Raw genomic sequence first — 15,421 nt, forward strand, 5'->3', positions numbered from 1 at the left:
ACTAACAAAAATCCCCTTACTTTATTCCCATCCTGTTGAAATCAGAATTTTTCCCAATCTGGATTTTGAGACTTGGTTTTTCTTGGAACTTTTCTTACTAGCCATTTCCAAGACTCATGTGGCTACAGATTCACACACATACGGCTCTCTTGGAAGACTATTGAAGAAAAAATAATTAAATGACCATGTCCACGGTCCAGTTTCATCCACTCGGGCATTCACCACAAGCACGAAGCAAACTGATTTCAGACAAATGCTGAAGTCAAAAAAACATACAGCTTACAAGAGATTTCTGTATCAAGTTTTCTTTTGTTATTTCGCCCACGGACTCCAAATGTGGACAGTCACTGCTGGCGGCCGGCATTTCAACGCTGGGCATTTCTTTAAGTCCTGGAACTTTCAGGGCAAGATAATATCTATATGACAGAGTAAAAAAAAACACAAAACACAAATTAGGGAGCTGTTTCATGACCATGGCAGGTCATAGTACAAATAAAACGAACGGAAGACGGCAAACCAAAGGAAAACTCACTAAAATTCATGCTGCATTTAACTAAGAAGCTATAAACACATGTTTAGCCACAAAATCGGTGAACTGGCCAGTAAGACTCATCTGAACACTGGAAACCAAAATCCTTGTGAAGTGTCTGCATGCTCATTTATTTATCAGCGCCAGATGCAGGGCTGGCCCCATTCCTCCTCCTTGTCCTCTCCTCCAGTCTCTCTCCTTTTCAGAGATTTGCAAAAGACAAAAAAGGAAATAAAACTCAGTGAATTCTGAAGCTGATGCCTGTTATCATCTCTTGAAAGGATTTCATCTCAGAAAGGAACAAAAATGGACCTGTTCTCAAAAACACGGAAAGGCAGCTGGTGTGGAGCTCAGCAAGCGACACTTGGTTAGCAAGAAAGGCCTGAGTCCCAGGCCTTGCTCAGACACATCCCAGCAGGTGATCTTGGACAGTGGCCTCGCCTCTCAGGGTCCCAGGCAACTGGCCACAATTCAGAGCTAGAAAGAGGGAGCTGCCGAACTGCACTAGAGGAGATTTTGTTTTGGGGTTTTTAATCAGACTGTTCTATGAAAAACATCAATTAAAAATACTAAAAGGAAAGGTAAAAAAAAAGCCTCCTCTGCATATCTATCAATGTATAGATTTATTGTGGTTTTTAAAAATCTTATTAATAATAAAAATATCTAGCAATTACATAATGCTTTAATGTTTGCAAAGCACTGTACATCTATTTCAATTCCCTGTGAAGCAGGTGTTATTATTATTCCCATCTTACATATAAGAAACGAAGGCAGGCAATATTTAAGAGGCCCAATGGGAACTTGGGTCTTCCCAGCGATTCTGTGCCATTCAGCTGCCTGATTGTGAATCAGCTTCTGGCGCTCGGAACGCGTTTTTCTGCAGAAGCAACCAATCAATCGACATTTATCAAGCACCAACTTCTCTGTGCCAGGAACCAGGGAAACCGAGACACAGCTGGAGCCATCCCTTACTTTCAAGAAGCTTACACACGCTATTGTGCTATAAGAAATGATGAACAGACTGACCTCAGAAAAACCTGGGAAGCCTTGTATGGTCTGCTGCTGAGTGAAGTGAGCAGAACCAGGAGAACGTCGTGCACAGTAACAGCCATCGTTTAAACTTAAAGGATGATACCATAAGCAAATTAGAGCAGCATAAGATAGTTTACCTAGCATATCTATGGATAAAGGAAGAGTTTATGGCCAAACAAGAGATAGAGAGCATTACAGGATGTAAAATGAATAATTCTGATTACATTAGATTAAAAAGGTTTGGGATGCTAGGTGGCGCAGTGGATAGAGCACCAGCCCTGAAGTCAGGAGGACCTGAGTTCAAATTTGACCTCAGACCAAACACTTGACACTTACTAGCTATGCGACCCTGGGGAAGTTACTTAACCCCAATTGCCTAAAAAAAAAAAAGAATAGCTGGGGGGAAAAAAATTAAAAAGTGTTTCATGATCCAACCATTTTGGAGAACAATTTGGAACTATGCCCAAAGGGCTATAAAAATGTGGTTATTACCCTTTGACCCAGCAATAGCACTTTCTAGGGCTATATCCCAGAGAGATCATACAAATGGGAAAAGGATCCACATGTACAAAAATATTCATAGCAGCTCTTTTTGTGGTGGCAAAGAATTGGAAATTGAATGGCTGAACAAGTTGTGGTATATGAATGTAATGGAATACTATTGTACTATAAGAAATGATGAATAGGCAGACTTCAGAAAAACCTGGAAAGACCTGTATGGTCTGATGCTGAGTGAAATGAGCAGAGCCAGGAGAACATTGTACGCAATAACAGCCATGTTGTGCGATGACTATTACTGATAGACTTAACCCTTCTCAGCAATACAAGGATCTAAGACATCTCCAAAGGCCTCATGATGGAAAATGCTATCCATGTGCAGAGAAAGAACTATGGAGTTTGAATGCTGATCAAGGCTTACTATTTGCTTTTTTTTCCTTCTGTTCGTTTTTTGTTTCCTCTTTCTGGTGGTTCCTCCTATTGGTTCTAATTCTGACCTACAACATCACTACTGTGAAAATATGTTAGATAGGAATATATATGCATAGCTTATATCAGATTGCGAGCCATCTTAGGGAGGGAGGTGGGAATGGAGGGGGAGAAAAATTCAAAATTCAAAAGCTTATGGAAGTGATTGTTAATAATTCAAAATTAATTAATTAAAAATTAAAAAAATAAAAAGAGTTTCACACAAACAAAACCAATGCAACCAACATTAGAAGAAAAGCAGGAAACTGGGGGATATTTTTACAGCAAGTTTCTCTGATAAAGATCTCGTTTCTAAAATGCATAGAGAACTGATTCAAATGTATAAGTATATGAATCATTCCCCAATCAATAAATGATCAAAGAATATGAACACACAGTTTTCAGAAGAAATCAAAGCTATCTGTAGTCATATGAAAAAATACTCTAAATCACTATTGAGTAGAAAAATGCAAATTAAAACAACTCTGAAGTACCACCTCAAACCTATCAGACTGGCTAACATGACAAAACAGGAAAATGATAAATGTCCAAGGGGATGTGGAAAAATTGACACACTAATGCACTGTTGGTGGGAAGGACTATAAAACTGCGGCATTCCCTTTGACCCCACAATACTACTACTAGGTCTATATCCCAAAGAGATTTAAAAAAAAAGGAAAAGGACCTACACTTACAAAAATATTTATAGCAGCTCTTTTTGTGGTAGCCAAGAATTGGAAATTGAAGGGATGGATCTCCATCAGTTGGGGAATGGCTGAACAAGTTGTAGAGTATACTGAAATACTACTGTGCTGTAAGAAATTCTGAACATGAAGGTTTCAGAAAAACCTGGGAAGACTTATGAGAACTGATGCAAAGTGAAGTGAGCAGAACCAGGAGAATGTTGCACAGTAACAGCAACATTGTACAATCAACTGTGAATTCTCAGCAATACAATGATCCAACACATTTCCCAAGGACTCAATGAAAAATGCTATCTACTTCCAGAGAAAGAATAGACAGAGTCTGAATGATGACTGGAGCACTTTTTAAAAAGTTTTCTTGGTTTTTTTGGTGGGTTTTTTGATCTGTATTTTCTTTGACAACCTGGCTAATATGGAAAGGTTTGACTGCACATGTATAATGTATATCAAATTACTTGCTTGGGGGGGGAGATGAAGGGGAGAATTTGGAACTCAAATTAAAAAAAAAAGAATGCTAAAAATTAATTTACCTGTAATTAGAAAAAATATTAATAAAGCCACTGGAGTTTGAGTAGGGGAGGGGACATCATTAGACCTGCACTTTAGGAAAATGCCTTTGGTAGCTCCATGGACTATGAATGGGAGCAGGAAAGACTTCAGGAGGAAGGCCAATTAGAAATCTATCAGCCCTAGACAAGGCTAGAGGGATCATTCAGGGAGCAGAGATGAAGGGGTGTGTGTGACAGTTGTTGAGGAGAGAAGACAGATACAGATCAGGAATCAGATAAAAAGGGAAAGTGGGAAGATCAGTGAGTTTTAGAGGAGAAAATGACGAGTTAGGTCCTGGCTATGTTGAGCTGCAGATGCTTTTCGAACACTGTCCACTAGGCAGTTACTGACAGCCTGAGGGAAGGGCTGGGCATGGTGATCTGGGAAGAGGTGATGGCTCACAGGGAAGTCCAAACTGGTCAGGCTACTACACACGTCTCCCATGGTGGAGGCCAAAAATTGCATATGTGCAATAAAATCTAATAAACACTACTGTTCATTTAGTACATACTGAATTTTCCAAAGGTCTGCCCATCGACGTGACTCTAGATTCCCAGTGGAGGCCTGGCAATTTCTACCAACCTGGAAATACAGCCCCAGCACTGTATCTATTGTCCTTATGCCCATCAACAACTAGCCTGGCAGTCTACCTTAGCCTTTGTTGGTCAAAAGATGATGGCCTTGGGTGTTTTGGACACTGGGTGCTGCTACAGTCACTGACAAAGAGGAGGCAGAGAAGACCCCTCTGCAGCTCTCTGCCCACTTACCAGCTCAGCTCTCTGGTGACTGGACTGTAAACCCTAAGGTCCTGGCCCCCTCTCAATCCCCATTAATAGGCTCACCTCTGCCTAAACCCAGCCTAAGTGCCCAGGGAAGACAAGAAGAGGATGAGAAGGCAGGTAGAGACATGCATGTCAATTTGGGAGCTAACTTCAATTCACCTTCTAGCCAAAAAATCAATCAATCAATCAATCAAATCTTCCTTGTATCACTGTCTTACCTGACTCTGCCCTTAAGGGCCCCCCCCACCCCCGGGAACTGTCTCGGGATAAAAAGTTGAGAGGAAAAAAGCAGCTCCCCCAAATCCAGTGTGTCCTGGGACAGCTCTATTTGCCTTCCAGGGATCTGGAGAAAAATCACTCTGCTTCCTCTGGGAGTTTCCTGAAAAATATTTTAAGGAGCATCTTCCTTTTTTACAAGGTAAACACTACAAAATGGGATCCTGTCTGCCCCTAAATACTAGAAAGGCACAGGTAACTCTTAGGAACCTCCTATCAGGCTTCTCAAAGAAGCCAGGGCCCTCCAATCACTACCACAGGGGCCTTTCTTGAGAGAATGTTTTTGAGGTGTCAGTAACCGTTTATTAAGCACTTGCTGTGTGCCAGGCACTCTGCTATGTACCGAAGATGCAAAAAGAAGCAAAAGCAGCCCTGCTGTCCACAAGCTCTCAGTCTTAACAGGGAAGGGTCTGTCAGCCTGCCAGGGAGGCCCCAGGAGACAGTAAAGTCTAAGAGAGAATCAAACTTTTTTTTATGGGTTGTATCCGAGGTGGGTCAGTCCCATAGCAAAAGCTAGCTAACAGAAGACAGAGAGGAAACAGGAAAAGCCTAGAAAAAGGCCAAGAACCCTGGGTCGATTTTTCTATGTGAGGTTCATGGGCAAACATACATACAGTATTATTAATGAGAAGGTAGAAATGGGGTGAGAGCTACTCTGCAGGGAAGGCTGCCTGAGTCCCTTGAAATAAGGCCATTATCGGCCATTATCAGGTCCCACAATACACAAACCACCATTCGACCTCCCTCTGGCTGTGTTCCCAGGCAGGCTCTTTCCCATAATCCCTTTCTCCTCAGAGGTACTATAGTATAAATGTTAATAGGCCTGGCTGAGGTCACAGGATCATGGGATCCCAGGTTGGGGGGGAACCGGCCATACCCGAAAGGAATCCTCCCCTCCAGCATATGCTCACTGAGTGGTCATTCGATCTCGGGGGGAGGGGGGGGGCTGCAACCCAGCACATGCCAGCTCTGGGGGTCAGCATGTCTCTGCTGACACAAAACCTGAAGCTTGACAGCTGAGACCACAGGTCCCATCCTGCCTCCTCAGGCAGGGGGTCTTAGACTTTACTGTCTCCTGGGGCCTCCCAGGCAGGCTGACAGACCCTTCCCTGTTAAGACTGAGAGCTTGTGGACAGCAGGGCTGCTTTTGCTTCTTTTTGCATCTTCGGTACATAGCAGAGTGCCTGGCACACAGCAAGTGCTTAATAAACGGTTACTGACACCTCAAAAACATAACTTTTCAAAATGCACAATTAAAGAAAATACTAAATTTCAGTTAGGGTGGTGAAAATAAAGTCATAATTTCTCTATCCAAGTTCTGGAGCCCCTGAAAACACCCAAGGTTCTCAGGACAAACAAAACAAATCCATTCTCTATTCCACAATGAAGGTCATTCAGACTCTGGGCAGGGTCAACCTCCAAGTTCCTTCTACTGACTGTGCCTGGCACTCAAGGCTCTTGCCCATGCCAGGGGCTGCCCTCTTCTGAGCTCAGTAGGCATTTACAAAGCATCTACTCTATGCCACCAGGCACTGAGGGTACAAAAACCAAAACCAAGTGGTCTTGGGCCTCAAATAACTGCCTATGAGGCGGGGAGGCAGAAGCAGGCCCATCAACAATTTTCATACAAAATATATAAAGGGTCATTTCGAGGGGGCAGCACCACGGAGGGCAAGAACTTGCTCAGGCTGGGCTCTGAGAATCAGGGGGATTTCTAAGACCTCCCCTGGGTGAGGCACCCAGAACTGACCTCATGTGGCCTGACCAAAGCAGAGGATAGACAGCTGGTCTATCACCATGTCCTCGGCTCTGGAAGGCTACCTTCTCACCCTGCTGACTCCCAGGGAGTACCGACAGCATCTGCCATTCCTGGACTTGTGAAGTTAATTACAGGGACCGAGTGTAACATCTCTGAAGGAGAAACTTTTCTCCTTCCTGGAAGCCCAAGTGCCTGCAGAGAAGCCCCATTCCTGGTTACGGGACAATGAGGAAGCAGGAATATTACAGGGACATCAGGGTGACAATTGTTTAGAAAACCTGAGTTCGTGAACACAAGCTTAACTTTGAAAGGATGATGGATTTCGGCCCAACGTGTTGGACTTCAAGCACAAGGCTTGGGAATGATCAAATCGCCAGTGTGAGCCACACTGACGAGACTCCCGCACAGCTCCTTCAAGACAAGGTTAGCCTCCCTTCCTCCAGTGCCGCTCTGCACATCTCAACAACCGAATCCTGGAGTGGCGCCAACTGTGAGCCTTTGGAAAGCAAAAGCTGTCTTTTTCAGTCAGGCTCACCTTGAGCGAGGCTAACCCTGCTTCAAATCTGCCCTTGTACAACAGAGCCCAGGAGAATTCTGGACACCTCAGAGCCCATGATGACAGGGTCTCCGATACCTGTTATAGAGTTAGAGTAAAAGATGAAAATTCACGGCTTCCCTCCCCTCACCGGGGATGGAACCAATCACAAGCCAAGGAGCCCAGCACAGGCCAAATTTACAGCATTCACTTCCTTGATACAGAAGTCAAGAGTAAACCTAGGCACCTGCTAAGTGCTGGGGAACCAATAAAAAGAAGAGCCAGTTCCTGCCCTCAAAGAGCTTACAATCAGATGGTGGAAAACAACACACAAAAGGGGGTAGAAAGGCAGGGGCTTAGGGGGCCCAGATGAGGAGATGTGTGAGCTAAGTGCCATCCCCCAGTCAGGGCAGCAGGGCAGGGTGAGGAGGGGGCGTCCAGGCAGCATTTTACAAAGAGGTTTTCCCAGTAATGAGCATCCTGGATGGCAAGCAGAGCAGCCAGGTGAAAAGTGGATGGCGTGCAGATGCGTCTGTGTGTTTATGAAAGGTTTCAGGCCATTTTCTTTGACTCTCAGTCACAGAGCCCCACCATGGGGGCTCCTGGTATCCAGGAAATCAAAGGACTTCTCTATTCTTCCCCTTGCTTTCCTGAGGGCAGGAGCTGTTCCTTGGCACAGAGGAAGGGCTTAATAAATTTGTGCTGACTGCGGACAGTGGAGGCATCCCACCGGCCTCGCCTTAGGTGACCCAAACAAAGCTTGTAGTCCCTAAGGGTGATCGAGAAAGATGCCCCTGAAAGGAGAGGGGTGAGGAGACAGAGCTCAGGCTGCCTCCTGCAGGAGAGCACCAGGCTACCAAGTCTGGTCTGAGAGCAAAGATGGGGAAAAACACACTCCCACAATCTGTCACCAGAGCAGTCTCCACCTTCCCCAAGAAGATGGGTCAAAGGACCCCGAGCCCATCTCAAGACATACAAGACGCGCACACAGTCTTCAGGAAGTACGCCTACCAATACGTAAATGCCAAGGCCCAGAGTGGGCAGAGAGAACCCAGAGAGTGTGTGTGGGGGGGTAATCAGGGAAGGCCTCCCCTAAGAGGGGTCACTGAGGCAAAGGCCTGAAGATCCCAAGGGCGAAGGTGAAGAGGAGAGCATGCCAGGCACGGAGGGCAGTCCATGCAAAGGAAGGAGCTGAAGGGTCATAAGGCTACTGAGTGCTGGGCCTGGAGGCAGGAAGATCCAAGTTCAAATCCAGCCTCAGACACTAACTAGCTGGCTAACCTCGCTAGGTCTGCCTCAGTTTTCCTATCTATCAAATGAGGATGACGTAGCCCCCACCTCACAGTACTGTGGTAAGGATGAAATGAGGAAATGAATATGTAAGGTGCTTTGCTATCCTTTAAGCACCGTATAATGTTATTAATGTGGCCGTGGTAGCTCTCATTATTATGCCCTGGGGAACAGTGAACAGGCCAGAACTCTGGCTGCAACTTTAAAATGCATGTGAAAGCAGACCAGAAAAGAGGGCAGACATGCCAAGCAGAGGCGTGTTTACTTTCCCCTACTGACAAAAGGGAACCACTGAGGATTCTGAAAAGTGGAAGGGTATTTTCGGAAGGTTCTAATCATTAGCTAGTTTTCCCCATCTTCAGGCCTAAAATGGCCAGCCCTCCCCCCAAACCTGGGGCTCTTTTCCCCCAGCCAGCCTTTCAAGAGGATCCCCACCACCCCCAGGTGACTGGAAAGGGGCAGGCCTGAGATCTCCAAGTCCGAGCCCCCCAAACTAGGCAATCCTGGGTCCAGATGACGTGAAAAGGTTACTGGGAGAGAAATGGAGTGAGCCACGCACAGAAATGAGCATTGTGGACACTGCCACTGAACTGTGACCCCAGGAGCAGACCTCATACAAGAAAGCAGAGTCTCTCTGCAACCAGTTGGGTGGCTTAGGTTGGCCCCAATGCTCGGAGCCTCCCCTTTCTGCCTCTACTGCTTCTCCTTAGGGAAGAAGCATCAAAGACCAGAGCAAAATAAACCCTGAAACTCAGTGGGATCCACCTGGGCAGTGGCACGAGGCACAGAACCCCCAGGGAAGGAAGGAAAACTCGCATTTTCAGAGGAACAAAAAAAACGCAGTGCCTGATTGGTCCTCAAAGCCACCAGTCACCAAAGAAGGCTGTCTGCCTGATCAAGCCAAGAGACAGGTGAGCCTGCCCACTGACAAGGGGCTCTCAGCCACAGGCCCACGCAGCCACCAGCCAACCAGCAAGCTCTTGATAATAAAGCACCCGCTCCGTGCTTGGCACTGCACTGGGCCCAGGGCACATGCAATAAGCAGAAAAGGCAATTTTACCAAGGAATCTTTGTGAAATGGTGCCCTGCACAGGTGACACAGTCCCCAAAGTGCTACTAATCTGTGAGCTCAAAGGGAGTAAACCTTTAAATCATGGGAGAAGAATTTGATAAAAATTAGCAGATTCTTATCTTCTTGAAGAGAGTGCACACTGGGAAGAGTTTCACTAAATTACTAGGTAATCCCACCTAGGAACTGTTCGAATTCTCTACTAATTAGGGAAATGCAAATTAAAACAAATCTGACCACTAGCCTGCCACCCACTAACCTGGCAAAGGTCGCTTACAACCATTGAGGCAACACGGGCAGAGATGGAAATTGGTACAATCTCTGAGGAAAGCAACATGGTGGCCACAGAGAGAAGAGAGGTGGAGAAAAGCCCAACTGGGGACTTCCAAGAGCTGCCAACTGGGCATGTCTTTACACAGTATGGAACAAGGGCAGTCTGGGGAGCACCTGCCTGGGATCCCCATCCTAGGGAAGGAGCAGGGAGCTGGGGAAGAACTGGGGAGGGCAGACTGCGGAGGGCTCACTAGCAACCAGCCAACAGCCAGCACGGTTTCCTTTTGGACACAAAGCAAAAGAATGGCTTTTCCTTACTGAACCTTATTTGTACTCTGCCAAACACCAGGTGTCTGATGTAAGATTTTACACCTGCCTCCACGCGTTTTTTATTGTTGTTTTCATTCCGGTAAGGCAGTGAAATGGTATCCCAGGAGAGGCTGGGCAACCCCTTGTCATCCAGGGAATTCAGCTCCTCTGGGGTTTCGCCTTCCAACTCGAGGACTCCATGTGGTCTCAGTTTTTGCCCAGGCCAGCCCTTCGAGTAGGAAGCGACAACACGAAAGCTGATCTCTGGGGCACCTTAGCCGTGCAGAAGCAAACACGGACCTGTCTAGACTCTAAAAGCAGTGATAACAACGACAACATTGGCTATCACTTGTGTTTGCAAAGATTTGATCTTCACAACAACCCTGGAAAGTAGGTGCTATTATTGTCCCCACTTTACAGATGAGGAAACCGAGGCAAACAGGGTGAAGTGACTTGCTCAGGCTCACCCAGGTAGCAAGTGTCTGGGGCCACATTTGAACCCCCCAAGATGAGTCTTCCCGACTCGAAGCACCATGGCGCCCCCTCGCTGCTGTCCCAAGCCCCTCTTACTTTGTTCATTCTTTCACTGAGCCAAATCCTCTGTAGAGAGATGTAATTCCATCGGCTATAAAATGCTGCAACACACTTATTAAAAAAATCACCTAAAGAGTCTGAGTTGTTTGTTAGGGGGAGAATTACGGCCTCAGACCTGTGATTTAATTAGGAGAGAACCACCCAGAGGCCCTCCGGGAAGCACACAGCAGACAGGAGGCTTGGCCCTGGCTCTTCCAGAATCCAGAACAATGCGGCTAATAATCCCTTACATTACATGGAAAACTCAGGTTCATGGAAACATTTGTCTAAATTGCTTTTCCACAACTGGTATGAGCCCAGAGGGGAGCAGAGGACGAGAGACTGTGTCTCGCTTCACTTGGTTACCACCAGCCAGGCCCCAGGATCCTCCCCAGCCATCTGCCTTTCCAGCTGCTCCCCCAACCTCCACTGCCTGACTTTCTGGAAATGGATAATTCGATCCATCTGACCATGGCCATCACAAAGACCCCATGCTCCAGGCTACCAGGACAGAGGTTCCCTCCATGACCATCCCCCCCACTTCCTCCCCTTCTCTGTTCCACTCTTTCTCATTCTTCCTTTTCGACCCCCCTTTTTCTATCCTTTGTATATGGAAATGATCTCTTATTAAACTTAAAAATAAAAAACTGTTCAAGAAAAGCCATCCAATTTAACAAAACTGTCCTTCATGGCTTCAGAAAAACCTGGGAAGACTTATATGAACACATGCAAATTGAAGCGAGCAGAACCAGAAGATTGTGCACACGAACAGCAACACAGCAACATTCCTCAATTGTGAAAGACTTGGCTGCTGTGATGACAACGACCCCAGACAGTTCCAAAGGACCCAAGATGAAAATGCTCTCCTCCTCCAGGAAAGAACCTATGGACTCTGACTGTGTCCTGAAAAGGACTTTTTTTTTTACTTTATTTTCTTGTGGGGGGGGGGGGCGTGTGGGCACGTGCTCACGTTTTCTTTTGCAACATGGCTACTATGGAAATGTCTTGCATGAGCTCAGTATATAATCAAAATAAAATTGCTTGCCTTCTCAGGGAGGAAGGAGGGGTGGGACACAGAATTTGAGACTCAAATTTTCTTTAAATGATTGTTTAAAAATTTTTTACATCTAATTTGGGAAATATTTGACAAAATAAATAAAAATAATTTTAAAAAACTAACCACAAAATTGTTCTTCATATTCCACCTGTGCCCTCCTCCCAGGAAATTATTCTTTATATAGTTTATGTTTGATTTTCTAGATCAATGCTTTTTCTCCCAACCAGGACCTAAGTTCCCTGAAGGCAAGGATGGCTGATTTTTGTCTTTGTGTTTATTGCCACTTCTGAGGACAAGGCCTGAGAGTGGCCTTAATGCTTTTTCAACTGAAGTCAACTGACTGGATCTTCCTCACCAGGCTCCCTAGATTTGATCATCACTTCCAAGATATTCAGGCAATTGTCCTGATACAAACTTATCTACTTCTATCATTCCTCCAGTGCCAAGCCCAAACTCCACCTGCAGTACAGAGGACTTGGCCTCCTGTCCCCCTCGGGCCTGAAGCCACTGGAGGAGACTTCTCTCAATTCTGCCATCTGGGCAGGGAAGGAAAGAGCCTGGGTTTTACCCTGAAGAGACCTACAGTCAAACCCGGCCTGGCAGAGCCTGCTTCCTCACCCATTGAAGGTGGATGCTGCAGCACTCACCTGAAATCCTCTGTCTCCCCTGGATATGTTACCCTTCTCCCCCTCAGCCCCACCTTCTTTCCTGGTCCCCCAGGACCGGGCTGCCAGGGCCTCCCTGCCCCTTTCATCTACTCAGTATCTATCTTAGCTGGATCCCATGTCTCCCCATCCAAATGAATGTTGGTGCCTTCTGAGGGGGGATGGGCGATGTCTCCTTTTGTCCGAGCACCTCTGGGACCCTAGCCCAGCAACCAACCCTTTCTGTTGGGCTTTTTCTCCTCTCCACAGGCTGCTTCTCTGCCCAAAACCAGTTCTAAAAAGGAGGACTCCCAGAGGGACTCCATTCTGAATACCTCCAAGTCCTTTAAAGAAGATAAGCAACAGAGCAATCCCTTTCTGTAAACTGGGATAGCCAAAGACTGTCCAGGGAAGGATGACTTGCATGCAGTGCCGGTTTCTGGACCTAAGACCGGCCACACTGGCCACAGCAGTTTTCAGCAGGACCAACTTAAAGCCAGGCCAGGCCCGAGTCATCACTTCTGCCAGACTGGCCGTGTTGCAGTATTGACCAAGGTCTCTAGTTCAGAGACGGTACCCAGACAGCCTCCACTGACGTGAGATTGATAAAATGAGCAGAAACCACCCCATGAGGCTCCAGGGAGCCCCACTCATTAAGCATGTACTGTCTACAGCCATCAAAGTAAACTGGCTCCCACTCTCTTGCACTGGGACCATCTTGGGGACGAGGGGGGTGCACTGATACCCAGCCCAGAATCCCAACGCATGAATGACCACAGGGCTATCAGGTGATGGGAACCTGTGACACACAGCTTGTCCCTTCCCAATGACAAACTCAGTCACATATAATTATTATTATCATCATCATAGTATATCCTGGCTCTGCGGAGGGCACCTACCCACGCTCGAGAAATCAAGCAAAGAAAGCAGAATGACTTGTTAACCCTCCAGCTCCTTCCTCCCCTTCTAGGAAAAGCTGTCTATGATTAACGCATAGACCCCCACCCCTCCCCAACCAAGCTCTGAAAGGTCAGCTAGGACCTACAAACCACTGAAGCCAAGGGCCTCTTCCCCCCCCCCCCAGCAGCACTGTCCCGAGCTGACAGCCCCTTCCTTCTGGGGGCGGGCGGCCATACCCCCCACTCCTGCTCTGGCTCCTCAGCCCGCCCCTCGGAAATCTCACGCATGACTCAAACTCCCAGCTCTGCGTCTCCCTGGCCCAAGCTGTCCTGGATGTTACCAATCTTCTTCCCTCCTCTCTGAGCCCACTGAGACCAGGCGGGTGCAGGCCCTCTTTAGCACCCCCATGCCATCCTCCAAGTGTGGCAAGCCTGCTTTTCACACAGACACCTAAGGGCCTGGTTCACGTTTCTGCCTGGCATTCAGGGCCCTGAGCAGCTAACAATGTCCGGAGGCAGGCACTCTCATTTTCCTTGTGAAAGAAAAGGCCTGACCAATGGCTTGGCTGAAGCCCCCGAAGGACAGGAGACCTTTCCCACTAGACACATAGCTCTTGAAGGGCACGCTCCAGCTTCCGTTCTATCTGTGGCCTGATGGCACAGCACAGCCATCCTAAATGCTTTATCAGGTGCCTCAGAGCAGCTATGCCTGGCCCCCAGCCCAGCTGGTGAGCACTTGAGGCCCCCCCCCAATGCCTGGAAGCCAGGGGGACATTCCTGATGGAAACCTGCCCTTCTCCCCTCCCTCCCACCTGTGTGCAGACCCTTCTCAGCCTACCTAAGGCTCGTGCCTGGACCCTCTGACTTCCCTCTACTCTGTCACCGGCACTGTGGCCTGTCCAGTCTCCAGGAGCACAGCTGGCCTCCAAGGCCGGCCCCAACAACTGAGGAATCCTTCGCCTCCTCCTTCCTGGAGCCCCTGCTTCTCCCCGGCTGTCACAGGGATTCTCCAGCAGAGATCAGACCCTCACTCCCTTCCCTGCTGGGTAAGCCGCAACGGCCCCATCACCCTCCTGGAAGAAAACAAATTCCCTTCGGAGCTCGGCCCGACATTCCTCCGCAGTGACAGCGCTATTCATGCCCTTGGTACTCATACCCGGGCTCCTAGTGGGGGCCAGTAAGCCCACCCTCCCCACCTCGTGCTCCGGCAGGTGCAGCGAAAGCGCTTGGAGGCCACGGACAGTGCCTGCTGCCCCTCCTAGCAAGGCCCAGGAAGGCTGAGGGAGGCGCTGGCAGCTGGGGAACCCCGGGATGAGCTTCGCCTAGAGCAGGGGGTCGTAACCGGGGGTCCCCGGGCAGATGTGGGGGGAGGAGGGCGTCACCTCTTCCTTGTCATTGGCTTTCCATTTCATCTCCACCCCCATACATCGGCCTCTCAAAACGTGACTCGGAGGCGAAGAACGCCTGCCTACCTTGAGGCTACAAGCACAGGTGCGAGCTCGCCTCCCATCCGCACCTCGGGGAAGGCCGGAGCGCCCACCCTCTGGCTCCACTCCCCCCGCCCCTCGGGCCACGCATGCTAAGGAGAGAGAGGGGCCGCCAGACGCCTGCCCCTGCAGACACCGGCCCCAAGGACGCACAGCCGGCACCGGCTAAGCGCTCGCGCAGGGCAGCAGCGAGGGAAGGCCGGTCTGCGGCCCTGGCGGCGGCTGTCATCTCCTCCCTCCGCACGCAGGTGCCAGCCGGCGCCCCCGCCCTTCCCCCCGTCTTGCTCACCGCTCCTGGTCTCGGTCACGGCCACGGTCACGGTCACAGCCGCTCGGGATCCGCGCCGCGGCAGCGAGCGTTGGTCCTACCCCCGGCCCCGGCCCCCTGCGCTCCGACCCGCCGCCGCCGCCGCCGAGGCCCCGCCTCCAGCGCCGGCTGCGGCCCACGGCCCACGGCGGGGCCCACGTCTCGACTTGTTGTGTTGCGTCTCGCCGCAGCCGCCGCCGCCGCCGCGCCTGCCTCCTTCCGGGGCCGCGGGCCCAGCCGGGAAGGGCGGGGCGGGGAGTGGAGGGGCGGGGAGAAGGGGAGGGGGCGGAGGGAGGAAAGAAGAGAAAGGAGGGGTGGAGGGTGGAGGGAGGGGAAGAGGAGCGAGTCCCGCCCCCGGGCTGGTGGGCAGGCGCACACGGC

At 49.0% G+C, this 15,421-nt stretch overlaps 1 protein-coding gene across 1 annotated transcript in view; it reads right to left on the reverse strand.

Annotated features, from left to right (window-relative positions):
* USP33 (ubiquitin specific peptidase 33) overlaps positions 1-15,251 on the reverse strand; it is a 52,769-nt gene extending 37,518 nt beyond the window's left edge. The window contains 2 exon segments of the mRNA XM_078155807.1: positions 284-416; positions 15,023-15,251. Coding sequence (XP_078011933.1) covers positions 284-379 — 96 coding nt within the window. The 5' untranslated portion in view covers positions 380-416; positions 15,023-15,251.
* Positions 15,252-15,421: the final 170 nt, after the last annotated feature.

This window comes from Phascolarctos cinereus, unplaced genomic scaffold (assembly GCF_003287225.1).
Source record: "Phascolarctos cinereus isolate Bilbo 61053 unplaced genomic scaffold, phaCin_HiC Scaffold_5;HRSCAF=322, whole genome shotgun sequence".
Classification (NCBI taxonomy): domain Eukaryota; kingdom Metazoa; phylum Chordata; class Mammalia; order Diprotodontia; family Phascolarctidae; genus Phascolarctos; species Phascolarctos cinereus.